Source organism: Dipteris shenzhenensis, chromosome 30 (assembly GCF_047967505.1).
Source record: "Dipteris shenzhenensis isolate YYH24624 ecotype China chromosome 30, Dip_SZ_1.0, whole genome shotgun sequence".
NCBI classification, from domain to species: Eukaryota; Viridiplantae; Streptophyta; class Polypodiopsida; order Gleicheniales; family Dipteridaceae; genus Dipteris; species Dipteris shenzhenensis.
Window position 1 is genome coordinate 24,424,274 of NC_141625.1, and position 27,442 is coordinate 24,451,715.

At 44.9% G+C, this 27,442-nt stretch overlaps 1 protein-coding gene across 1 annotated transcript in view; it reads right to left on the reverse strand.

Moving 5' to 3' along the window:
• Window positions 1-315: 315 nt before the first annotated feature.
• Window positions 316-27,442, reverse strand: part of LOC147881874 (uncharacterized) — a 37,562-nt gene continuing 10,435 nt past the window's right edge. The window contains exon 4 of the mRNA XM_087401776.1: window positions 316-687. Coding sequence (XP_087257902.1) covers window positions 640-687 — 48 coding nt within the window. The 3' untranslated portion in view covers window positions 316-639. The remainder of the gene's footprint in view (window positions 688-27,442) is intronic.

Sequence of the window (27,442 nt, forward strand, 5' to 3'; positions counted from 1 at the left end):
ACACACAATCAATCCTACAAATAACTTAGCCACCAATCATTCATATCTATTTATCAATCCCAAAATCCTCAACAAATTCGGTCTGTCCTTCTAATGGGGCAAATATTGGTGAGTTTCAACATAGTATTGTTAACAAAAGTTCTTTGCCACTTCAACACACTGTCTAACACTTGCATCCAGAGAAAATCCAACCTAGCCACGGTCCTTATGATCAGGGCCCAGGAAAGCTCTTCACCCTTCCACCTCCACTAATGACAGTACACATGACAACACAAAGATGACATATGAAAGAACCAATTACAAGAAGGATTATAAGAATATAGAAAAGAGAAACCCCCAGATTTGGGACATTTGTGTACAAAGTTTTCTCTAGTGGTTCCATTGCTGATTAGAACTTCAGACCACTAAATCTGGCAAGTTATGATTAATATACATTGGCCAACTTTCACTGTTGAACTTATTCTGGGAGCTGGAAACATTAAATTGCCTTCAATGTAGCAAACGTTAAATACTTCATTCCCGCCACAAGCATTACCCTTCAGTTTCAACTGAACAAAATCCTACCAAGGGAGGTTGTGACAACCATGACAGAATCAGGCCTAAAATCCAATATCCCAAAACCTGCCCTTGATTTGCACTCTAGCCATCTGAACCAGCAGCAATGCAGCAGAGGAAATTTGATAAGCCCTGCACAGTAAATCTTTCATCAAAGCATGAAAATTACAAGGCCTTTTTCAAGCCTTGGCATATATGGACTGGTTGAAAAGAGTGAAAAGCTAGAACTTGAATTTACATGTTCTGTGAGTTACAATTGGTGAAGGTATGAAGTTAAGAGTGGTACGCTTCAGGTGTGCTAAACAGGACATCAAAACAAATAGTTTAATGTGTTGCCAAGAAGTTGAAGTTTAGTTGAAAGCAGGAAATCCCAAATGTCAGCCAGTCCACTAAAGAGAGAGCTTCCCAAGTACCATATAGGTTTTAAATTGTCATTAAACTGAATCAATGCATCCCACATTGATCTAGTGGACTTTATGTTGTTGCATTGATACACAATGACAAGTAGATGTCTGCTATTTTGAACATCTCATAAAAGTCCTCGATTGTAATTTGCGCTGAATGTGTCTTCCACACGATAGATGGCTTCTTTGGATGGATTGCCATTAAAAATTTGCATGGGCTTCCACCCATCAAAAATTATTTTGTCTGTGGCAAGCTATCAAGAAAACATGCAAGTCCAATTCCTAAGCTGTCCAGTCGACATAGGCCTATCATTGGAAGTAGTACTTTCTAAGATGATTGTAAAGTATCCGTCTAAACAAATTTAATGTTGGCCTCCTTTTTCCATCAACTAACAAACGTGTTTCCATGCCCGCAAATTTTGCAAGCTGCTAGAATATGTTTAGGCGAATTATCATTTGACATTAGTATATTGTGAACAGGGAGTCCACACTTAAGGTGGCGCCGAATACATAAGGTGCAGGGAAGAGTTCTCCATGAGAAGTCTGGTTGGGTATAAGTGCCACACTGAAAAAGCCAGCTCTCAAAACAAAACAAAGAAGGAAATAAATATATTTTCCGTCTTTGTGTTAGACAGGCCAGCACACTACGAATTCTAATACATTGGTAGCTTGAAGGTTGTCATATGTATGCTCCTTAGATGGAAGCCTTTTCATAATATGATCCACCAGACCTCTTAAAGGGATCATATTGGATTCTGAATCTCTGATATTTGAATATACTATCTACCGGCATGCAGTTGAATCACTTTTGTAGATACGAACAAACCAGCTCGTACAAACTCTGCACATTGTAACAAGATTATGAATCTGCATGTTTATCTATGCTCTTTGTGAAGATGGATTTCATAGCATGCATGTAAGTGCAGACAAGCATTCGTCCAGGAAACAATAAAGTATCAAGTACCATTTATGGCATGGCAGAGCATCAAAGCAAATAATCATGCCATGGTCCAGCTAAGCAATCTAGAGAAACTCTCATCTTGACTCTTCAGAGTTCCCACTTCTGTGGTGCTAAATAAGAACATAACAAGAAGATGTGCATGATGTTGTGATATCAACGGAAAAAGAGAGAAAATTTTCCTCTACAGTCGTAGTATCAGACTAACATGTGACTTACTTCCTCCATAATACTCCGTATGTGTTCAAGATTCCTAGGAGACATTATCAGCAAAATAGCCTTCTGTGATCAGGATGCATCCAGAGCATTGATGTTTGAGCAAATTCTCCATCATGACAATGAGAAGCATTCCGGAAGGAACCTTGTGGTTGAGAATTCTAAAACTATACTGCGCAGCTTCATGCATCTACTCCTTGAGCTGATCTTGCTTCACCTTCCAGTGAAATTTGAGTGCGCATTGTTGAATTTATAATGATGTCGGCTTGTACCAAGACTAGGTCAGGCCTTGGCAAATGTTGGTTTTGAAGAAGACCTATCTAAGGTAAAAGCAAGGGTAGTTTTGGTCAAGTTACAGTGCCAAGTCAGGTCTTCTTAGCATGATTACTAACCCCATCATTCACTGATGGCCACCTTCTTTTCTGTGTCAATTGGTCAATTTATTACATTAGAGACAACACTCAGTGATGCAACAATCATCACTTTGGTATATTTGATGTCCATGTCCATGTTGTGAGTATATATGATATTGTAGCCGTTACATAGAGGTCAAATCCAATCATGTCAAGGGTGATCTTCAGCCTTAATTGAGCAAACAAAGGAATTTTGTATAATCTTATGTGGTTTTAAACACAATAAATTTTTCATACAGAAAAATATAACACATGTCGTTCTTTTTGAGAAAAATGATATCATATGTTGTACAAGCGCTTATTTTTTAACACACAATTTTCGTACTAAATGACTCCCAATTCATTATTCATGAATTTCGTTGCTCAATTTGTGAATCTGGTCATTGTTTAAAATTTTAAGACAACTCGTTTAAATAAATGCAACTTACTCTGCCACGACATGGGATCCCGACTCACACCTCACAGAGTTCTAATCTCATAGTACACCCCCTCTTGCCAGAAGCAGACCATGTTAGAATTATAGATATAATTCAGCAGTGACCAATGTAATATAATAAGCTAGTTAGGGGCACTTTTCCCTCTTTAGGAGGTTTTTCCCCCTAACCGCAGTTAGTTCACTAACTATGGTTAGTGACTACTAAGGTTTTGTCACTAGGACAAAACCTTATCCTTCTCTCATTGTGTTGTACTCTCACACTCTTCTATTGCAACTAAGCTTTCAGCTTCCAGCTCTCACTCTCTCTTGCTCTCTCTCACTCACCATCTCCTCACATTTGGTATCAGAGCAGGTTCAAGAGCTCCGTGCTCCCTTCAGCTCCTACTCTTTGCCTCCAGCTCCAACCTCCCCGTACAACTCCAGCTTCAGCCTGCATCATCTCATCCGTACAGTCCGTACGGCTGTACGGAATCCTGCCGTACAGTTGCGCCGTACAGATCAGCTCGCCGTACAGCTCTGTCGTACTCCATCGTCGTCCGTACAATGCCTTGCAGACCTGCTCACCGTACATCGTCGACTGTACATCGTCGGCCGTACATCGTCGCCAGACTGTGCGGTTAGCCGTACAGCCCCCGTACAGTTTCGCCGTACAGCTCGTCATAGTTGACCGGACCTGCGCTGTTGCTTCCGTACTTGCCGTACCAGATCATAAGTACCGTACCGTACCAAACCATGCGTGCAATCGTTGCTTCCGTACTTACTGTACCAGCCGTACCTTCCATAGATCTGCGTGCAGATCTTCAATACCACACGTGTGGCAACAACCTGCTCATCCGTACAATCTGTACTTGCAGATCTGTATCTGCAGATCTGCACGGGGTTCCTTCATCTGCAGGTGTTCTTTGGCAGGCATATCTTGCAGAAAACCATAGTTTGGCTCAGTTTTTTGGGAGTACATTTGGGGCATTTTGTATGTTGCAGACATTGCAATCATTGTGTAGTTTCGGAGCTACATCTGGAGCAAAAATTGCAGATTTTGTCTAAAATTTGGGGCTTTTGCAGACAATCTGCAGATCTAGTCTGAAATTTGGGGCTTTTGTTCAAAAATTGCAGATTTGGGGCTTTTAGTAATTTTGCCCCTTTCTGGTTGCAATTTCAAGCCACAAATTGGGGCTTTTGTGTTGGGAGAGCATTTTTTGGAGTATTCAATTCATACTGCCTTTCTTGGAGTGTTTGGCTTCACGGTCCTAATTCGTTAAAGCTAACGAAGAACCCGAGCAACTGACTGTTGCTCCGCCAACCGTTCCTACACCTTCACAAATCAATTGGCTTTGCAAGCTGAATACAAGAGCCCACCCACGTATCGCTTTATGAATTACAGACTCCTGGCAATTCCTTTACACGCGCAGCTCGTATGCCTTCCGAGAAGCCTACGTGAACCGTACGCTCCTCCGACAACTAGTCCCATGACCTGCCTACGTGAACCGTACGCTCCTGCGATAGCTAGTCCCTTCCTGCGATAACCCGGAGTCCTGGTCCCGAAATCCTTTGCGTGATACCAAGTATGAACCTGCGATGACGTCCGTGACCCCACAGCTGCGCCATCACCTATGGTAGCTGCAATGACGTCCGTGACCCAACAGCTGCGCCATCACCTACGATAGCTGCGATGACGTCCGTGACCCAACAGCTGCGCCCGTGACCACCAGATAGCCCTCGTCGTGCGCCGTTTCATCCACGCTACCCAGGCTATTCTGCGCTCTGATACCAAAATGTTACCTCCAATCTCGTTTCTTACTGCTTGTCATCGAATCACGGGCACAAGCACTTGGTTTCTCCTCCCAGCCAACCTGGTTGGTAGCAAGCTCTCAGATAGCCTGATTACGTAAAAGCTCATGCTTGCTAATTCCCAACGAGCCCCAAAACTCCCTAGATGAATCTAGTATGCCACATGTCATAAATGTAGGGTCCTTCCTTAATGCATTATTTACCCCTCTCTTGGGATATCTTTAAAACATTTTCCCCTAGGCACATTTCATGCATTTAGGTCCCTTAGCCTTAGATCCACCTAGTCTAGTGCCATGTCACCCACACCAAGGACCTTGACCTTTATTCCTTTTTTATCATTTACATGAAGCCCAGCCAAATATAATACAAATATTGATCCTTTAAAGGAAAATGTCGACTGACCCTTCTGAGGTCATGTTACCTCGACTAGAGCATAACATTAACCCCGTTTATGTGCGTCACTTGGTCTGTGAGCTTCCGGCCTCCCTTGGAGATGATGCAAACCTCGCCCATGCCTCAGACACCCTTGTCTCAGTGGTACAAGACGCTACTACTTGATCATTGCCCACGACAATCTGCAACACATGTCCCATTTGGGAAGATGCCTCAAAACTGTTGGTACGATAACGAGTGTAGAGAGATGAGATCTCACCTCACACGTGAGCAAGCCTTAGGCCATCTAACGCCATCCGAAGCGCAGCGGATCTCACGACAACTAACACGTCGTAAGAGGCAAGCTTTCCTCACACACAAGATGGATGAGGTGATCCCATCATTTCGAGGGGGAGATCCTATCATTGGGTGGGGGCTTCTATTGGAGTGACAACCACCTATTCCCATCATAGATCCAATGTTTGGCACACATATGCATGTTCACTCTATGACATCCCGATGCAAGAACCACTTGATATGTCCTCTATGCCAGGCCCACCAGCTGTCATTTGTTCACTGCACAGAGGAACTACGGACTAAGCATTTCGCACATCGACAAGAGATCAAGGCTCCAATCTTAGCACATATGTTCAAACATGCTATATGCCACAGCTTCGGAGCACCACCACCATTGTACCGATAAACAAAGCAAGAGACCACATGGACACTAGGAACTACCGCACTCTTACGATTGGCCACACTCTGCGCAAGATTTATGGATCAGTATTAGAGAGGAAGAGCAACGGCTAGGCACATGCGCAGCGGGCCCTAGGGAAATTTCGGAGGCAACATTCCACTCTAGACAACATCTTTACAAAGGGTTGACATCAAGGGCACAAGGTCGAGACACCAAAACGCCTACGCTTTCTTTGTAGACTTTCGGAAGGCCTTCAACACTGTCCCACGATCCATATGACCAAGAGGTTACAAGAGATGCACATTCCGAAGATTACGATTTTGGGGGTGATGAGCTTATATGAGCCCGTCAGAGGGAAAGTCTGCCCCAAGAGGTCTATCAGACTGGGTTGAGAGCACGATCGAAGTGAAGCAGGAATGCACCCTTTCATGGACTCTCTTTGGCGGGCTCTACATTTATGACATCACATCCTTTATTGACTGCATAGGAGGCAAGGGAACATTGCTGACTGATTTGATGATACAGATACTTCTATATGCGGATGACATTGTCCTCATATCATTTTCACCAGAGGAACTACAGAGATGCGGAGACATCTGGAGGCCCTACCTGTGTTTTGCAAAGAGAGAGGCTTGACAATTAACCTTGGGAAGACCAACGATATGATCTTCAACACCTCGTGCATAATGCTTCACTGACATAGCTTCACTTACCGAGGTGAACCAATGGAGATAGTGTAGTCCTCCACAGACTTAGGAGCAATCTTCACAAGGCCAGTTTTCACATTGACACATTCAGCCAAGGCACGACTCACACGAGGACTGGGTGCTTTGGCCCGCCTAGAGTGTTTTCAGGCACACTTTCAGCATCCACCAACGAAGGGCTGGCTTTTCGCCACCCTAGAGAGGCCGACTGCCATGTATGCAACACCTTTTTGGGGGAGTGATCTCTTGGCGACAGAGTGGAGGAGATATGAGTGGCTATAGGTGTTTATGGGGTCTAGGATGATTCGGAATAAGCCCTCAATCCCCCATTACATAGTACAGGCAGAGTTCGCTATGACACCTCTCCACGTTGATGCCCATTTTCAAACAGTGACATTCCTCCATAGAATTTGAGCCTTACCCCACTAGAGACTACAGAGGCTGACACTAGAGTCATCCAAATGGCTGGCCAAGATTGTAATGAAGGGGAAAAGGGGCCAATTTAGAGGCCTTTTAGGTGGAAAATGTGGAGGGACTATACAAGTCCCCATCCACCCCCTAATGTAAACTTTTTTGATGTGACATCTAATCCTATCTACTCTCCCACCTCCTTCCTGCTACCACCTCCCTACGCTCTCTCACCTTCTCTCCTCCCTCCTCGTCCTTCTCTCTCCTTCCCTCTCTTTCTCCCCCACCTCTCTCTCCCTCTTGCTACTCTATCCCCCTTCCTCCAAATCTGCCCTGCCCCTTTTCTACACTAGTATCAGAGCACCGACACTGGTACCTTTGATTCCCATTTCCCCTGCTCCAATTCATCTGCTACGCAAATGCAACCAACAGGATGTGGGCAAGCAGTGTCGAAGCACCAACATGAAATTGGAGGTGGCTTGCTTCGACAACTCTTCAACGTGGAACGCCCACGTCCTACACAAGATAGCCACAAGCGCATAGACAAAGCCAAAGGCACAAGCAGCAAACAAGCCTCACAATGACAAGTTCTCGGGATTCAACGACCATCTCGTCCGCTTAGTCCACTCAGCCGATGACCAAACCATGCCTGATGGCCAGACAAACTAGCTACATCCAGTCCCGTCGATCAAACCAAAAATGTTTATAGCAAACGCGAACAAAAAACGTCTGAAGCAAACACAATTCGCTGGCCTCTACTAGCTCGTCGATCGCAACAACCAACAAGCACCGTTGCCAGTCCGTTGGTGGCCTCCACACTCACGCTGTGATGCCTACAAGGATCAGTACTTGGCTGAATTCTATGCATTGTCACAGACTTGTACAGTCCAAGAGTACTTGCAGCGCTTTTGGAGACTTTCCTTGTTTGTACAGGACGTATCTGAGAAAGGGAAGTTGTTGTGTTTCATCCAAGGATTGAGTCCTTCCCTGGCTGCAGATGTCAACGCGCATAACCCTCAAACAATTGAGTGTGCAGCCCAATTGGAAGAGGTGTTTGAGCCCAAATATGCCAACAAGTATAAGATGGCAGTGGGCAGCGCATACGGGAATGCAAATGAGGCTGAGAAGAGCCTAGGGTGACTGATTGGAATGACAGAAAATCTGCAGCAGCACCTTTTCCACGGTTTCCTACTGTTTCAGGGAGTAACATGCCCTACACTAAGCCATACAAGCCATCAGATGCCAAGCCAGGAACCAAGCCTACTGCTGGAAATGAAAAATCAGCAATTCTGCAGTATACCGGGCCATAATGGACAGCAGGAAGAAAGCAAACTTGTGCTTTAAGTGTGGCGAGAAATGGACCCTTGAGCATCGGGATGTGTGTAAGATGCGGAACACCTGTTCAGCCAAGCTTAGCATGATCATTGAACTCTCTGATGATGAGGATTTAGTTGATGCCAGAGTCCTTGGATGCCTCTCATGATGAGATGGCAAGAACACATGATTCGGACAAGGCTCCTGGACACTGAGCCATGAAGGGAACTGATTTTCCTTTTGATCCGGGTGGTGCTACTGATCATGATGTTCATGCTATGCAATCACTCACATTCAGCCCACTCGTGGCATGCGAGGTTGTAGGCCTACATCTTTTCTTGTGGAGCATCAGGTTGCTATACCTTTTCATGCACGTGAGGATGTTAGTGGTAATGCTCTTGTGGACGAGGAGGAGATCTATTGGGATGCGCAGCAAATAATTTATGCTATCTCTTTTCATGCCTTGATGGGTGCCAAAAGTGCTGAAACTATCAGATTGAAAGGGATGATTAATGGCAGAACTGTTCACGTGTTTGTGGACAGCGGTAGCACTCACAGTTTTATTGATTGCAAAACCTTACAGAAGGTGGGACTGGTTGCTACTGAAATAGATCATGGGCTGAGAGTAGAGGTCGCAAATGGACAGCATATGATCAGCAGATCTGTTTGCCAGGATGCACGAATCAAGTTCTCTGATGATTATCAATTTGCGGGTGATCTCTTGGCATTGCATATGGGCCCAATAGATTCTGTTCTGGGCTGTGATTGGTTGAAATCATTGGGCAAAATCAGCATGGACCTAAATACTTTGTCACTCAGCTTTGTCCACAGGGATAGATCTGTAACATTGCATGGTATTGCAACCCCTAGATTAAAAGTCATTTCAGCAAGGCAGCTGGCCAAAGAGCTCAAGAGGGAGTGTGCCATCTATGCCCTAAATGTGTCAATATCTAAGGAGGGCAGCATTCCCCATGTTGATGCAGAAATTGCTCTCAGAATTTGCTCATGTGTTTGCTGATATGCCTTCACAGTTGCCCCCAAGAAGAGATGTTGATCATGCCATAGTCTTGGAACCGGGTAGCAAGCCAATTCATAAGTCCCATACTGTCTTTCTAAGGTAGAACAAGAAGAAGTGGCAACACAGGTGCAATAATTGCTAGAGAAGAATTTTATTTCTCATAGCACTTCTCCTTTTGCATCCCCAGTACTCCTGGTTTTTAAAAAAAGGCCGGCTCATACCGCATGTGCATTGACTACACGGACTTGAATAAGGCCACTATCAAGAACAGGTTTCCAATCCCCAGGATAGATGACCTCCTGGATGAACTCAAGGGTGCTCAATTATTCACTAAGATTGATTTGAGGTCAATCTACCATCAAATCAAAATGAAACAAGGAGATGAGCACAAGACACACAGAGAGGTTTATATGAGTTCAAAGTTGACACGACCCCAAAACTCCTGAAACCTCTGATCTGCAAGCAAACACAAGAACACACCAAACGTGAGGAAACTGAGTAGGCTGCTCACCACCCCACCATGACATCTATGGGATGCGATCCCGAATCAGGAGATGTCCCCTCCGAGCCACAAGCTGAGCTACTGGCACGAACTCCCAACCAGATCCTAACCAGCCTGGTGTCTACCATCACGTAGCGCTGTGAAGCCTGGGATCTGCTGATGGGCCTTGGGCTACGCTATGATGCAGGCACGCGTCCACAACTCAATCCAGGATCAGACATAGCACCTGGGAACGAGACTTGCTCCCATCGGCTCTCTGAGAACTCTGGGCCCCTTATATAGACTCAAGCCCCAAGCGCCAAAAATAGCGAAGACCTCTAACTGGTTCGTACCTGTCATGGTTCGTACCTGTCATGGTTCGTACCTGTCATGTGCATGGTGTACCTAGGGTTGGATAGAGGTGAACGTGGGTTACGGGATAGCATAGGGCTGGATGGCTATTTTTAGCTGAGATTGCTATATATATATAGATTGATTCATAAATAGCGCTCGCTTTATATGGAGGGAGCTATTCATAGCATTATGCTATCTATAGCGGGTTTCCTTCTATATAGAGGGAGGGCCAATGCTATTGTGCAGATCAGTTGAGCGCTCCTCAACTGATGGATGGGACTTGGACCCAGGCCAGAACTCTGGCCATCTACATGGCGGATCATAGGTGGTGTATCGAAGGTCCTCTGGACGGGCTCAGGTGGTATGGGACCCCTGGGTTAGATACGGGCCTATGGATGATAGATACGGGCCTATGGATGAGTCGAGCTGTAGCCCACGTGCTCGAGGGTAGTCGAGAGGATCGAGGCACCTGTGCTATGATTCTGGTTGGGTTGAGGACGAGATTGTTAGTGTCACATCCTGCGGGGTCGTGTCATTTGGTATCAAAGCCATCCTATCACAATTGAATTCAACGTGAGGTATGCAGAAAAGATGTCTTCCAGGTACACTTTTTGAGATTGCTCTTGCAAATCTGAATTTCCACTCATGTATGGGCTGAATCGTTGGCTGATGGTGTGCGCTCATGATGGAAGAAATAGAAGTCCATGGGCTGTGTGCTCTCTCTCGGTTGCTACGTGTTTGGAAATCGTGATTCCTTGAGAAGGATAGGCGATGAGAAGACTTGATGCTTTCAGCAAGAGATATGAGGATGGATCGTTTCTGACCTAACTTCCCACGCTTGGGTTGTTGATGTGATTGGCTTTGTGGGGACGCGTGACAGTGGGCTGGTTAGAGAAAGAATTCGCTCTAGGTTCTCAAGGATGAGATTCCTACCCTAGAGACCTAGATTTGCTGCAGTTGAGAAGTAGGAGAAAAGAGAGGGCGTTCGTAAGCCAGAGAACAGCTTGTCTAGGAAACTCAGGCATCAGAGTGTTAGCAAATACCCAACAGAGGGTACACGTAGCAAAAGACTTATAGTAATGCCCAGGAGCTCACACAGTGTGCGGTGTGGGTGTGGAATCACAAACTTCTTTACTTATGTGCATACAATAGGTGTGCAGACTCATCAATAGACAATGAACCAGCCAGATATAGAAGACACCAAAAATATATTTCCGTCCAAAACTATGGACACAATACAAAAGAGATAGATCCAGAGTCCCACCAATGGTGTGGTCCTCTGATCTAACCACAATGTCCTCCTATCTGCCGGCTATCTCTAGACTCGAGCCCGCGTGCTCCACCTCGCGCGTAAGTAGACTTTCCGTCTAGATCCCTTCCACCTTGCTGTCTTTGCACCAGCCTAGGTGGGCAGCACCCTCAGCTAAGTCTGCAGCTACTGTATGCCCTCTTCTCCTCCAGTGATGAGGCCCAAGACAAGCTTCCTGCTGCTCCTTTCTGCTGGTACTTGTGCTGCTCCAAGTGATGATTGAGTGAGGCTCAAATGGCCTCTTTATATAGGCCCCAAGGGGGCTGGTAAAAAAACCGACCAGCCTGCTACAGACTGGCCGACCAGACTGGCAGACCAGTCTGTGGCTGGTCCAGCCCTAAAAGGGCACACCCCCCCCAGGGCTTTTGGCCCACACTTTCAGGGTCCTTTGGCCCTCCTTTCAAGGCAAGTAACCAGCCTATAAAAGGCCTGCCTCCTGCCCACTGACAGCCACAGTTCCTGCTGCAGATCTGGGCCTGCACTCCCTGCAATATCTGTGCCTCTGCCAGGCCCTCTTCCCAGCCACGTGTCCTGTGCCGTACACTGCTGATGTCATCGCGCCCTGCCAGGTCAGATCTAGGGCTTGCTGTCCCCGCCTTCTGCTCCTTCCACAGGTTCCATCCTTTGCAGCTTTCTTCTCTTGTGAGGTGCTGCCCATGTGGCAGCCCCCTCTCTCTTTCTTCTCTGGGCATCTTCTGCCCTAGGTCTCCCTCCCCCACGCTCTCCTCATTTGGGGGCTTACAGATGGGGAGGTGACCTTTCCAACACCCCCTCTCACCGACACATCTCAGCCCAATGCCAACACGTTGATGAAGATGCTCCAGTAACTTCCTGGTCGTAGTCCTCTGGAACCTTTCGGTGTCGAAATCTTTTCCTGGCTTTGCATCCAGTGGCTCCTGCTCCACCAGGTCCGGTTCCGCTTCCTCACACCATCCTGGTACACACGTCCATCTCTGGTAGCACCTCCTGGTACCACCTCCTTAGTCACGTTCCCGCCGCTGAACTCGAGCAATCCAGCCGTCACGATCTTCCAGTCGTCCCCCTCATAATGAGTGAACAACCTGGAGTCTTCCAGGCACGATGCTCTGAGGGTCTGTTTCAACCCGTCCTTCCTTTGGCAAGGTCTGCAACCAATGAATATCTCCAAATAACCTGGACCATGAACTCTTGCTGAGTTCTCAAGCAGGTACTCTTCTGGCTTCAGTACTCTTTGTCCATCACCTTCTAGCAATCTGCGTCCAAGATTTGAAGAAGCACCAATACTTCCCCTTCTGCCTTCGAAGAAGGCATCTTCCTTCCAATTTCTTTTCACCTGAGACAAATGAAGAGCAGAGTCTCTCCACAGCATGCTATAAAGGCTCAAATTCAGGAATATCAAATACATACCAGACTGTTGTACTGCCTGAATGTTCGCTCTGAAAGCAAACCCTGTACCTCAATGAGGCACCCGCCAAGATCCTGTGTAATCCTGTACTATCCCCTTCTGAAGTCCAACATCCATCTGACCATGAGACCACAGGGCCTTCCATGGAATCCACCCTCGTGTCAGTGTCAACAGCCACACACCTGCAAGGTACCAAGCGCTCCATGCTGTCCTTCACCTTCACAAAAGCATCTGACTCCTCGTCGACCCACATCTCTATGTCAGACATCCTTACTGTGATTTCTGGATCAACATATCTGACCTCGGTAACACTTGGTGATGTCACCAGGAACAACTCTTCGATTACCACATTTGCTTTGGTCTTTCCCTCTGAATCTGAGTCAGACTCATGTTTGTTTTTCTGATCCGCCTTTTTCTTTCTGCAGTCCTTTGCAAAATGTCCGGGCGTATCACAATAGAAACACTTCTTCTTGTGCTTTCTCTTCGAAGTCCCCTCGTCATCATAGTCGTCTTTATTGGACTTGCCACCGTTAGGCTTGCCCTTTCCTTTGCCAGCATCGCCTTGTCGTCTTTGTCCTCGTTGTAGAGCTTCTCCCGAGCTTCCTCTTGTAGCAGTAATGGACACAACTCCTCAAACGTCAAAGGTTTGGTCCTCTGTCCTGCTGTCACAGCCGTAACAAAGCTCTTGAAACTCCGAGGCAATCTCCTCAGTACCATCAAGGCCAGATGGCATGAGTCTGTCTTCTGACCAATTGCTGCCAGCTGATCCCGCACCACCTTGACCTTCGTCAAATGCCTATGTACCGTATCTCCTTCTTCCATATCAAGATTGTAGAGTTGATGCTGAAGAAACACGATCCGGGAGGTATTGTCTCTCTCCTACAGATCTTTCAGGGTGGCCCACGCCTCTATTGACGTCTCATCCAGCTGGATATGCGGAAGAACGGAGTCCGCCGTAGTCCCTATGATTATTGCCAGGGCATGGGCATCTCTTTCTTCCCAAGCTTCAAGCTCCTCTCTGTCTACTGCCATGAGTACCTCCCCTTTACTGTCCACCATGTCCTCCGGCTTCGACTCCTCTCCCGTGGTCAGCTTCCACAACTTTCGAGCCACTAAATGACTCTGGATCTTCACTTTCCAGATCGAGTAATTAGTCCCGTCCAGGTTCCCAGACTCTCCAAAATTAGGGATAGTGAAAGAGAGAAAACTGGGGGAGGAGGAAGGGAAAGCAGGGGCTGAAGAGGCTGTAGAGGTCGACATCTCTGCTGTTTATACCACACAGCAAAGTCAACCAAACTCAATTTCAGTAAACCAGAACTCTGAACGCACCTAACTGAACCTGAGTCACCCTCCTTCTCGCAAGGGCACAATCCTCCAGTCATCGAAGTCGATTCCCTAGAGCTTCTGAATCATGGTCGTCCTTCAGCAAGGTCCCTGCCTTCGGGCTTCCACACCTGTGAGCCTCCTACTAGGGCTCTGATACCATGTTAGAAAATACCCAACAGAGGGTACACGTAGCGGAAGACTTATAGTAATGCCCAGGAGCTCACACAGTGTGCGGTGTGGTTGTGGAATCACAAACTTCTTTACTTATGTGCATACAATAGGTGTGCAGACTCATCAATAGACAATGAACCAGCCAGATATAGAAGACACCAAAAATATATTTCCGTCCAAAACTATGGACACAATACAAAAGAGAGAGATCCAGAGTCCCACCAATGGTGTGGTCCTCTGATCTAACCACAATGTCCTTCTCCTATCTACCGGCTATCTCTAGACTCGAGCCCGCGTGCTCCACCTCGAGGGTAAGTAGACTTTCTGTCTAGATCCCTTCCACCTTGCTGTCTTTGCACCAGCCTAGGTGGGCAGCACCCTCAGCTAAGTCTGCAGCTACTGTATGCCCTCTGCTCCTCCAGTGATGAGGCCCAAGACAAGCTTCCTGCTGCTCCTTTCTGCTGGTACTTGTGCTGCTCCAAGTGATGATTGAGTGAGGCTCAAATGGCCTCTTTATATAGGCCACAAGGGGGCTGGTAAAAAAACCGACCAGCCTGCTACAGACTGCCCGACCAGTCTGTGGCTGGTCCATCCCTAAAAGGGCACACCCCCCCAGGGCTTTTGGCCCACACTTTCAGGGTCCTTTGGCCCTCCTTTCAAGGCAAGTAACCAGCCTATAAAAGGCCTGCCTCCTGCCCACTAACAGCCACAGTTCCTGCTGCAGATCTGGGCCTGCACTCCCTGCAATATCTGTGCCTCTGCCAGGCCCTCTTCCCAGCCACGTGTCCTGTGCCGTACACTGCTGATGTCATCGCACCCTGCCAGGTCAGATCTAGGGCTTGCTGTCCCCGCCTTCTGCTCCTTCCACAGGTTCCGTCCTTTGCAGCTTTCTTCTCTTGTGAGGTGCTGCCCATGTGGCAGCCCCCTCTCTCTTTCTTCTCTGGGCATCTTCTGCCCTAGGTCTCTCTCCCCCACGCTCTCCTCATTTGGGGTCTCACAGATGGGGAGGTGACCTTTCCAACACAGAGATAGGGGCGATATCATTGGGGGCAGGCGCTTGGCTTTGGGAAGAAGCATATGGCCTGATTTTAGCGCGTTTTGGCTATTTTTGGCTGGCTGGAGAAAAGCAGGACTAGATCTATTAAAAGCGAGACTATTTTTGGTAAAAAAAAGCAGCTTGCTTTTTTGTTTTTCTCTAGCAAGGAAAGCACTTGCTCTAAATCAAGCACCCACCCTAAATTCGCCTAGCTTTTGATGGCCCTTCCTGGCTATTTATATACCCGGGATTCCTCTCTCTCTCTCTCTCACTTCAGCACTTCAGCGCATGAAGGCGAATTTCCCACCCTCTTTATGTCTGAGATCAGCCTATCAAATTCCGCCATCTTTCTTGCTGTCCTCTACTCGCCTTCTTCCTTGATTCCACGCAGCACCAGATTCTCTCTTGGGAAGAGCACGTGTTTGGACGCAGCTGTTTTTCTTCTAGCCCCTCTCCCGTGTGAGATATTTTCCAGCCATGGAAGGACATCAAAGTAATGAGACACCTACGTTGGATTACTGTTTTATTGAGATGGAGGATGAGGCTACTTCGGAGATTATTCCTCGTAGACAACCTCATGACCTGCTACGAGGGATGGATTCCTTGATGGATGAACTCTGGGCAGCTCTTCACTACTATAAAACCCCTCAGTACCGGAAATTTATTGAAGAAGGCTCATGTTCTTCTAAATGTAGACAACTTGTTTTAGAGTCTTTATACCTCTTCTGAGTTATTAAGAAGCGATGAAGAAGTTGAAATCCTCAGTTTTGACCGACACCCAATTATTTTTTGGCTCGACTGGATCTTTTGAACCACGTTTGGTTCAAGATGTCCCCAATTTTGTATGAATTATAAACTGTCTTGTTATTAAATTGACCAGGTTCTGGTTAATTTGGTTATGATTTGTAACTTGTGGCATCTATAATTTGATGGGTTTTTTTTTCAAATTATATAACGTGTACTTTTGTTCCATATATCTTGAAGTTTTTTAGATATATGGTACATTGAGGGAGCCTGAGACTTTGTTACATCTTAAACTGGATTTAACTAAGACAATTGAATTTCCCTTTCTCGAATCTCGGTGCGTAGATTCCTGTTTGGTTTCTATTTGAAGTTTTGATCTCAATGTGATTGTGAGTTATGGCATTTCTTAGAGTTACCGCTTAGACATATGAAGGTTCTTATTGATTAGACCAGGATGAGTCTTGTTGGATACCTTCTTTGAATCATGTCCAAAGGCGGGGTCATTCTGATTCTCACTCTTTTAGCCCGAGGTCATGGATAGTCAGGATTCAAGAGTTGTTAGGGATGCTACCTACTGGTTTTCTTCTTTGACCTATTGGTTGGGGTATTGTAACACAAGGGGGTGATATAATCACATTAAGAAAAGAATTGAGAACGGATTTGCCACCCTGACTCAATCTGGGATCATCTGAGTTGAAGAGGGATTGGCTACCTGATTTACTCATATTGTCCACTGAGTTTTTTATTTGCAGTATACTTTGGTGGTATGGGACACTAAGGTATGTTACATTTAAGATTCTCTGATGTAGTGGTATAATCCAGCGTGAAATAATACCCAAGGATCTCTAGGGTGAAGTACAAGTAGGCTGAATTGAATTGGGGGCAACCTGATTAGATTTTTTACGAGGGCTAACTAAGATTCTTTACCCTGAGAGAAGCCATGTACTTTTTGGGTTCAACCTTGGAGCTCCATAGTCTAGACTCGATCTGAGGGAGGGTTACCGCATCTCTTCTGATGATGGTCTGTCAACGCCTTGTTTGGAACTTGATGTTCCTAGATAAGAGATCCTAAGAACTGGATGATCCTGTGATCGGAGCGGTTTATTGTGCACAAGTTTATACAAAATATTCGATAGTGGATCTTATTTTTAGAGATCTCGGATTGTATATTTCTGTAGTCTTTGGATCACATAGGATCTTATTCCTATGATGGTTGACTATATACATGTCTAGAACAGTACCATTAACTAGATATAGCCAAATGAATTTTTATTGATTATCCTCATGTAGAGGCATTCCGAGGATTCATCAGGGGACCATATCTTTGGTCAGAATTTTACCCATTGATACTTCCATGAAGATTCTTCCATCATGAGTTATGAACGGAGACCTAATTGTTCTGCGATGGAAAGTCTATCATGTATTTCAGTAATCTTGAATTTCGTGAAAGACAGATTCGTAATCAAACTATCATGGAATACAAGATCAAGTGGAAGGATCGTGTTGAGGAGGATGCAAAATGGGAGACATTACAGAGCCTCCAGAGGATATTCCCGGGTTTTTTAGCAAACTCAGGAGTGAGTTCTTAGAGGAGGGGAAGTATGTCGTGCACGGATTGGTATCCAACGTGTACTGGGTACACAAGACTAGCTTAGGTAGCCTGGGGAGGCTTAGAGCTAGGCAGGCTTGATTCTCGGGTTGAGTGGCAAGGGTATTGACGCGACCCCGTAGGATCTAACCCTATCACTAACCTAGAATCTCGTCCTCAATCCAACTAGAATCATAGCGCAGGTGCCTCGATCCTCCCGACCACCCTCGAGCATGTGGGCTACAGCTCGACTCATCCATAGGTCCGTATCTAACCTAGGCATCCCATACCACCTGAGCCCGTCCAGAGGACCTTCGATACACCACGTATGATCCGCCATGTAGATGGCTAGAGTCCCGGCTTGGGTCCAAGTCCCATCCATCAGTTGAGGAGCGCTCAACTGATCTGCACAATAGCACTGGCCCTCCCTCTATATAGAAGGAAACCTGCTATAGATAGCATAATGCTATGAATAGCTCCCTCCACATAAAGCGAGCACTATATATGAATCAATCTATATATATAACAATCTCAACTAAAAATAGCCATCCAGCCCTATGCTATCCCGTAACCCACGTTCACCTGCTATCCAACCCTAGGTACAACATGCACATGACATACTCCCCTTTCTCTAAGAACTCACTCCTGAGTTCACTAGAAAGCCCGAAAACTCTTTGTGAAGATGAGTCAATGCCAATAACTATACTCTGACTATTAGTTTGCGTGTGCCATACTTTCCATGAGATTCAAATCAAAGAAAATCTAAGGCCAAAGCCACTATCTTTGATAACCAACCCAAGAAAAGTAAATCTCTCAATCTAAACAAGGTTACATATCGTCGAGTTGAATCCACAGAGTTAATTCTGTTGACATATCCATACACAAGCATGGTAAAATATGTACTTGAAGGTAAATGATTCTATCAACCTTATCTATTTAGTATCCTTGAACTCAAAATCTTAGGCTGAGATGGAGGAATCATTGTTCGAACAACCCCATCAATTGAGCCCCTCGAGGTCAATTTTTGGGTTGCAATTTCTATCAACCCTAATTCTTGATTTACTTAGTATTCAGAAAATCCCTCAACAGAATACCCTTGTAATTCAAATTCTTGGGTTCTCAGGTTCGTATGCAATAAAAGTCAAATCTGTAACTTCTATTATTTCTTGAGGAGAAACAAGTTGTTCATCCACACCCAGTAACTCTTTCACTCTACTGACATGAAATACTGCATGTACTTTAACATCAAGAGGCAATTCTAGTCTATATGCAACCATAACTGGTGACTTAGGTTGAAACCCGTACATAAGCATAAAAGGATTGTAACCAGTACTCAAATGCTTTGCACTGTTATAAGCAAATTCTATCATAGGTAGATAATCTTCCCATGAAGACTGTCTCTTAGAAACATATGCCCGAAGCATATCTTCAACCAATTGGTTGACCTTCTCTGTACTGCCATCAGATTGTGCATGATCTAAGGAACTCATACTTAGAGTAGTTTCCAACTTCTCAAAAACAAGTGTCCATAAGTTACTTGTAAACTTCGAGTCCCTATCGCTGACTATGTCAGAGAGCAAACCATACATCTTAAACAAGTGGTCCACAAACTCATGAGCAAGTGAACAGCTCATATGGTTGTTCTAGTAGGTAAGAATCTAGCCATTTTTGTCAGACGGTCCACTATGACCCAAATTGAGTCATGACCCTTGCGCGTTATAGGCAAACCGGTAATAAAATCCATGGAAATACTTTTCCATTTACTACCGGGAATTTACAATGGCTGTAATAAACACGTGCTTCTAAGGCGTTCTGCCTTAGTAACCTAACAAACCCGACAACCTACCACAGTTTTCAATAAATGCACGCATCTTAGGCCAATAAAAGGTATGCTTCACAAGAGACAGAGTTCGATGTATACCTGGATGTCCGGCACTATCATGACACTCCCAGAGAATCTTGGATCGAAGATCCGGAACATCTGGCACACATATCTTTCCATTCCGGAACAGCAAACCATTCCTAATCATCCACTGACCTCCCGCTGCCTGTACCGTAGTTGGCACAATCCCTGAGTCCTGGTCGACCATGGAGCTCCCATCCTGGACTTTCTACCAATAAGAACTGAAATGACTATCAATTGCGCAAAGCCCTCTCAAGGATTGAAATAGGTCTGAGGATATTTCCGTAAATGACATAGCATTTACAAACTTGACTCGACTTAAGCCACACTATTTAACGAACCCTTTAGAAACGTATTTCAAAATAAAAATCTTGCATTAATTCTGCTCATCTAGCCTTTTGTCACCTCAATTCAGACCTGTCACACACATACTTGATTGACTGGTGATCGGTCAATACAAGAAACTTCGAACCATACAAGTAGTGTCTCCAAACCTTCAGAGTATATACAACTGCATAGAGTTCTTTTTCTAGTGTGGGCCACTGATATTGGGTGTCATCTAGCTTCTTACTCTCAAAAGCTACAGATCTGCCCTCTTGAAATTAAGCTGCCCCAATCGCAAAATCACTCGCATCAGCCTCTAAAACATAAGGCCGGGTAGGATTGGGTAATGCAAGAACGGGTGCTTCCTTGATAGTTAACTTCAAGGTTTCAAAAGCCTTGTTCAATGCATCATTCCAAGAGATCGACTGGGAAGACTTGCGTCCACAACCTTTCAATATGTTGGTCAAGGGTGCACTTCTGAAGAAAATCGTGAATCCTAGGAAAGAACGAAGTTGTTTCACAGTCTAAGGGATAGGCCATTCTAAAACCTTATGAATACGACCTAGATCAATGCTAATACCTTCAGAAGAAATCTTGTGCCATAAGTAAATGATCTCTTTCATAAAGAAGTCACATTTACTCATCTTGGCATAAAGCTTATGCTGTCTTAGTATAACTAAGACAATCCAGACGTGTCCAATGTGATCCTCTAGCATTCGGCTATATACCAAGATGTCATCTAAGAACACGACAAAACATTTGCCCAAAAAAATATCGGAATAAATCGTTCATCATTTGCTGGAAGGTGGCAGGAGCATTGGTCAAACCAAAAGATAATACGAGAAATTCGTAGTGGCCATACCTAGTTCGGAATGCGATTCTATCTATGTGTTTAGCATAGATACGGATTTAGTGATAACCCGTATGCAAATCAATCTTAGTGAAATACTTCGCTCCAACCAAACGGTCTATCAAATCATCGAAACGAGGAAGAGGGTATCGATTCTTAATTGTCACTTTATTCAATCATTTATAATCTATACACATTCTCCACGAATTATCTTTCTTCTTTCTTAAGAGCACAAGTGCGCCCCAAGGTGATTTACTTGGGCGAATATAGCCCATATTCAGCTAATCTTGTAGTTGTGAAGCTAACTCATCCTCCTCAAGCTAGCTCATCCTATAAGGTGAAACACTAATAGGTTGAGCCCCAAGTACTAAATCTATGCGATGGTCTACTGCCCGTTCTGGAGGTAAATCTTCTGACAGTTGAGCAGGGAATACATCCATGAATTCATCCAACAATGTTCTCAATTCACGGTGTTCAAACACACTTAAATCATTTTTGTTATTAACAGAAACAACAAATGAAGAAAGCGGAATCAAAACACACTGATACACATCATAATGAGAAGTGTTTATTATATTCCAAAGCTGCATCGCAGATACAATAGGTCCCTAAGAAGAGGGAATATTATCACACTGAATACAAAATTGGGTGTCCTCATCCAAAAAAAAAAGGGTATGGTCTTTCCATCCAATCCGAATATCGTGAGTTTTAAACCACTCTATTCCGATTAACAAATCCAATTGTTCCAAGTGCATGACATAGCACGTAAGAGCAGCTGTGTAGTCTTGAATCCAGATAGAAAGTGCTTCAATATTGCGATCCCAAAACTGCTTCCCAGCTGGAAGCTACACCTCGTAGGTGTGATCTCTAGGTATCGTGGACAGCCCCATCTTCTACACAAGTTTGTAATTAACAAAGTTGTGAGAGCTGCCCGAGTCAAAGAGAATGTGAACTCTTTGGTCCCTAACTTCTCGATAAACTCGGAAAAGACCATGGGAACCAAAGAACGAATTATTAAAAGTGCAATTATAAGAAAGTGGGCAGGTAATGACATTTATAGAAATACCTGTCATCGAAACTTGATTAGCTCCCTATCAAGAAATGTTGGCTATCCTACATGCTTTCGAGAACTGGCACCACTACATGTACGGTGGAAAGATTAAGATTAAGACGGATCATAGGACACTCCAGTACTTTCTTACGCAGTGCAATTTGTCCATGAAGCAGAAGAGGTGGGATGCCTTGTCTAGAATGTGGGCTTCTAGTTTATCAACCATTTCCACCATCTATCAGGAGTGGAGTCATGGGATCCAGGAACAATATATGCAGAATTCAAAGGCAACTCCCATATTTTTGGAGTTACAGGAGCCTTCAAGCCAAGGGCATTCTGAATTTAAGCTACATAATGGACTGTTGTACTGCAAGGACAGAATTTATCTTGTGCCAGACTCCAAGTATAGATTGATGTGTTTTGCACGAAAAGCATTCATCTCCTATGGCAGGACATGTGGGTATCACTAAGACATGAAAAGGTCAAACAGAGCTTCATCTGGGATGGCATGTGGCGAGATGTGGGCGAATGCTTGCCTTGCCAACAAAATAAAGTGGATAGCAAATTACTCGCAGGTCTCTTGCAGCCATGATGAGTTCCTGAGGGCAAATGGACACACATAGCAATGGATTTCATCACAGGATTTCCTTCTACAGAGAGGGGATGGGACAGCATCTTTGTTGTGGTGGATAGAATGACAAAACAGATCCATTTCATATACACTAAGACCTGGTATTCAGCATCACAGGTTGCTTGACAATTCATTGAGCATGTCTTGAAGCATCATGGTTTCCCTCAAAAAATTGTCAGTGACAGAGATGTAAAATTTATGGGTCCCTTTTGGCAAGAGTTATTGACAGCAGTGGGTACTTTACTCACACCTAGCACTACTTACTATCCTGAGACTGATAACCAGTTGGGAAGGGTGAACAAATGGGTGGAGGAATATTTGAGGCATTTTTGCCATGATACTCAAAAGTCTTGGGATAAATGGTTGGCACTTGCTGAATTTTTCTATAACAGTACCCAGCATCTCTCCATTGCATGAGCCCGTTTGAGGCAATGTACAGATGCAAGGTCGGGATGCCTTCTTCAATTGCTGACATGGCTGTGAAAAATCAGCAAGCACGGAATGACTTGGAGAGGATGGATGCCCTTCTGCAGTTGGAAAAAAAGAATATGCAGGATGCCCAAGCCAAGCAGAAGAAATATATGGATGAACGCAGGAGATATTTGTCTTTCAAAGAGGGACATTATGTGCATTTGTGTCTCCATAAGAACCGTTATGCCTCGCTGAAAGGTAATACCAACACAAAGCTTGCTCATAGGTATTATAGTCCTTACAGGATCATCCGCAAGGTTGGAGAGGTAGCATATCAGTTGGAGCTACCCAATACCTCCAAGATCCATGATGTTTCCATGTGTCTTTGCTGAAACCACATGTTGGACAGCATGTCCATGTTCTTCCTGAGTTGCCACCTATGGATGAGGAGGGACACATCCTCTATGTTCCGGACCGCATCGTGGGTTTCAGAGACCATGTACTCCAAAACAAGGCCTACATAGAGTATCTTATCAAGTGCAAGGACTCCCTCAGGATGAAAATTCATGGCAGCCAAAAAGCATCGTCCAGGACCACCCCTATCTCCTACCGGGCTGATTAGTAGTTTCTGTTTGCTTCACTTTTTGGACAGCCATGCTGTGAAATTTTAGTCATGCTGTGAACTTTTGAGGGCAAAGTTCTGTGGAAAGGGATGGCTGTAATGAAGGGGGAAAAGGGCCAATTTAGAGGCACTTTAGAGGCCTTTTAGGTGGAAAATGTGGAGGGACTATGTAAGTCCCCATCCACCCCCTATTGTACACTTTTTTTATGTGACATCTAATCCTATCTACTCTCCCACCTGCTTCCTGCTACCTACTCCCTATGCTCTCTCACATTCTCTCCTCCCTACTCTCTCACTATCTCTCTAGTGTAACTGACTGCCATGTACGCAGCGCCCTTCTGGGGATGCGATCTCTCAAAGGCAAGGTGGAGGAAATTTGAGCAGCTATAGGTGATCATGGGGTCCAGGATGATTCGATGTAAGCCCTTAGTCCCACGTGAGATAGTACAAGCAAAGTTCGCCATGACACCTCTCCAGGTTGATGCCATCTTTCAGATAGTGACTTTCATTCACAGAGCTTGGGACCTACCTCACTGGAGACTTCCGAAGCTGGCTCTGGAGTCATCCAAACGACTAGCAGAGGGCGGGGCAAACACATGGCAGGCACATCTTGCAGAAAACCATAGTTTGGTTCAGTTGTTTTGGAGTACATTTGGGGCATTTTATATATTGCAGACATTGCAATCATTGTGCAGTTTTGGAGCTACATCTGGAGCACAATTGCAGATTTTGTTTAAAATTTGGGGCTTTTACAGACAGATCTGCAGATCTAGTCTGAAATTTGGGGCTTTTGTTTAAAAATTGCATATTTGGGGCTTTTAGTAATTTTGCCCCTTTCTGGCTGCAATTTCTGGCCACAAATTGGGGCTTTTGTGTTGAGAGAGCATTTTTTGGAGTATTCAGTACATACAGCCTTTCTTGGAGTGTTTGAAGCACTTTTGGCAGATTTTGGAGAGTTTTTGATGCTTGGACAAATTTCTGACAGCGCAAGTACAGAAATCTAAGTTGCATTTACAGCCCGTGCTTGGCTGTGTTTTTTGGAAGTTGTGCATTCCATTCCCAGTAAGGGAATTCAGCTCTGTATCTGCTTCAATCTTTTTCTCAAGAATGGCCCATCAAAATCAGAATGAGTTTCCGTTTGGTGGTCTTTCACAAGAAGACAAGCTGGATGGTACCAACTACTCCCTCTGGAGTTTTATGGTACGTAATATTCTGATTTCTCGGAATCTATGGGATTATGTCAATGGGGATGAGATCCGACCAGCAGATATTGCACCTGCTACCCCTCCTCAGCAAGGAGGTGGAAGAGGTCGTGCACAGGGTGCAGCTGCAGGACAAGTTGTTGGTGCAGCTGCACGACAAGTTGTTGGTGCAACTACAGTCAATACTCCACAGCAGAAGAGATGGGATTCACGAGATGCCTTAGCTTTGTCATGCATCTCTCTTTCAATGAAAAGATCAATCATTCCGCATATCCGGTCGTGTAAGACCTCCAGGGCAGCGTGGGATATCTTGGAAAGCATGTATGCAGCACGGAATGATGCCAGGGTATCTTTCTTAAAAAGAGAGTTGAGCAATACACATATGGAGGAGGGTGACTCCATGTCAGTCCATCTCACAAAGCTACAGGATCTCAGAGAGCAATTGTTAAACATAGATGAAATTATTCCTGATTCAGAGATGATTACAATCACTCTGAATTCTCTTCCTGAGTCTTATCTCAGCTTGCACACTTCGCTGAACTTATCATTGAGGGGGGGTGCAAATCCCCTCACTTTTCATGAGTTGATAGGACTTCTGCTTCAAGAAGAGCAGACCAGGAAAAATTTGGCTTCACGTGCAGGTGAACAAGCCATGCTCTCAAAATTTAAATCAAAAACAAAGGGACAGGCAAAGACATCAGCAAATCAGCCTTCCAGTGGGTCACGACAGCCTTCACAAAAGGCTAAAAGTGATGCAAGTAAGCCCTGCTACAGACAACTTTGTTGGTCAAGATTATGCCTTTTTATCTTGCATTTCAGATTCTAGATTGGCTGTTCCAGATGCTCGGGATAGTACAGCCTCTTGCAGTGATGATACATATGCATTTTTGACTTGCAGCTTTGACTCTTCTACAGATGCATCTGCTTTCAGTGTTAATGAAACACTGAACACATGGTATTTTGACAGCGGTGCATCCAAGCACATCACTTCTAGGAAGTGTCTTTTTACTTCCTTGCATCCACCTCCTGTTGGTAAGAAAGTCACTTGTGCCAACAACTCTTCATATTCAGTACGTGGCATAGGGAGGTTGAGCTCACTGCCATTGATGGCTCCATTTTCAGACTTTCTGATGTCTTATATGTGCCTGGCATAACCAAAAATCTCCTTTCAGTGTCCACTCTTAACAGAGGGGGATTTCAGGTCATCTTTGAAGATGACAAATGTGCTGTCCGAGACAGGAAAGCTAACTATGCCTTAAGGTTATCTGGTACTCTGCTTCGTGGACTTTTTCAGCTTGATATTTTTTAGAAAAGAGCAGCCCATGCTCTGGCAATTTCTACTCCTACAGCTGCCATGCAAAATGCAGAATTATGGCATGCCAGATATGGCCACATGCATTACAACAGCTTGATGACACTTCAGAAGTTTTCAATGGTTGATGCATTGCCACCTCTTGAGATACCTCCTCCACATGCCTGTGAAGGGTGCATTTTAGGTAAGATGCATAGGTTCCCCTTCAAAAAGGATGGTTCAGTTAAAGCTGTTCGCAAATTGCAGCTTATACACAGTGATGTATGTGGTCCCATGAGGACTCCGTCTTTGGGTGGTCATCTCTACTTTGTTACATTTATTGATGACTACTCCAATTTTACCTGGGTTTATGGGCTGAAAAGGAAATCTAAAGTGTTCACGGTGTTTAAACACTTTTCAGCCATGGTTGAAAATGAAACCGGACTCAGGATACAGACATTACGCACGGATAGAGGTGGAGAATACCTATCTGCAGAATTTAATGCTTTTCTCAAGGGCAAGGGTATTGTGCATCAGCTCACAGTCATGCTGACCCCTCAGCAAAATGGCAAAGCTGAGAGGAAAAATAGAACCCTCATGGAAATGGACAGATGTATGCTGAAAAGCAAACACATGCCTCATAAATTCTGGCTAGAGGGTTTGATGTGTGCCAATTACATTTTGAACAGGGCTCCCACTAAGGTTTTAAAAACAAAAACTCCTTTTGAGGTCTGGAATGACAGGAAGCCTTCAGTGGATCACTTCCGAGTCTTTGGATGCCTTGCCTATGCACATGTGCCAGTTGAATTTAGGCACAAATTGTCAGATAAAGCCATCAAATGTATATTTGTTGGATACAGTGCAGAAAGCAAGGAGTATCGTCTCTACAATCCTGCTACACGCAAAATCATAGTAAGTAGAGATGTGATATTTTCTGAAAATTCAGCTCACACTTAGGCTGAATTTCAAATGCCTTCGTCTTCAGAGGATGTCTTTGAGGGATTGCTACCCATTGCTTTGGGTTCCCCTGCTGATTTTTCTGATCCAAATCAGAATTTACAGCAACCTTCTGATGCTTCAGTTCCGCCACAGGATGTTTTGCCCCCTCCACAGGCAGTGGAACAGGTGGTGCAGCAAGAAATTGCAGACATACATGCAGCAAAAACAGTCCCAAACTGGCTGTTACAGACTCTCAGAGAGAGTAAACTTGATGCTCCGTTACCTGGCAGGACTCGCAGTGCAGCAAGGCACATGGAAGGTGCTAATTCAGTGGAATCAGCATATGCAGGTACTCTCCTTGATGAGGAGGAGCCTGCCACATTTGAAGAGGCAAAGGATAATGTGCATTGGATGAATGCCATGCACGATGAGTTGCAGTCCATTGCAAAAAATCAGACTTGGGATGTTGTGGACTTGCCACAAGGTAAACATGCCATTGGCACACGATGGGTATTTAAAGTCAAACGGAAGCCAGATGGCTC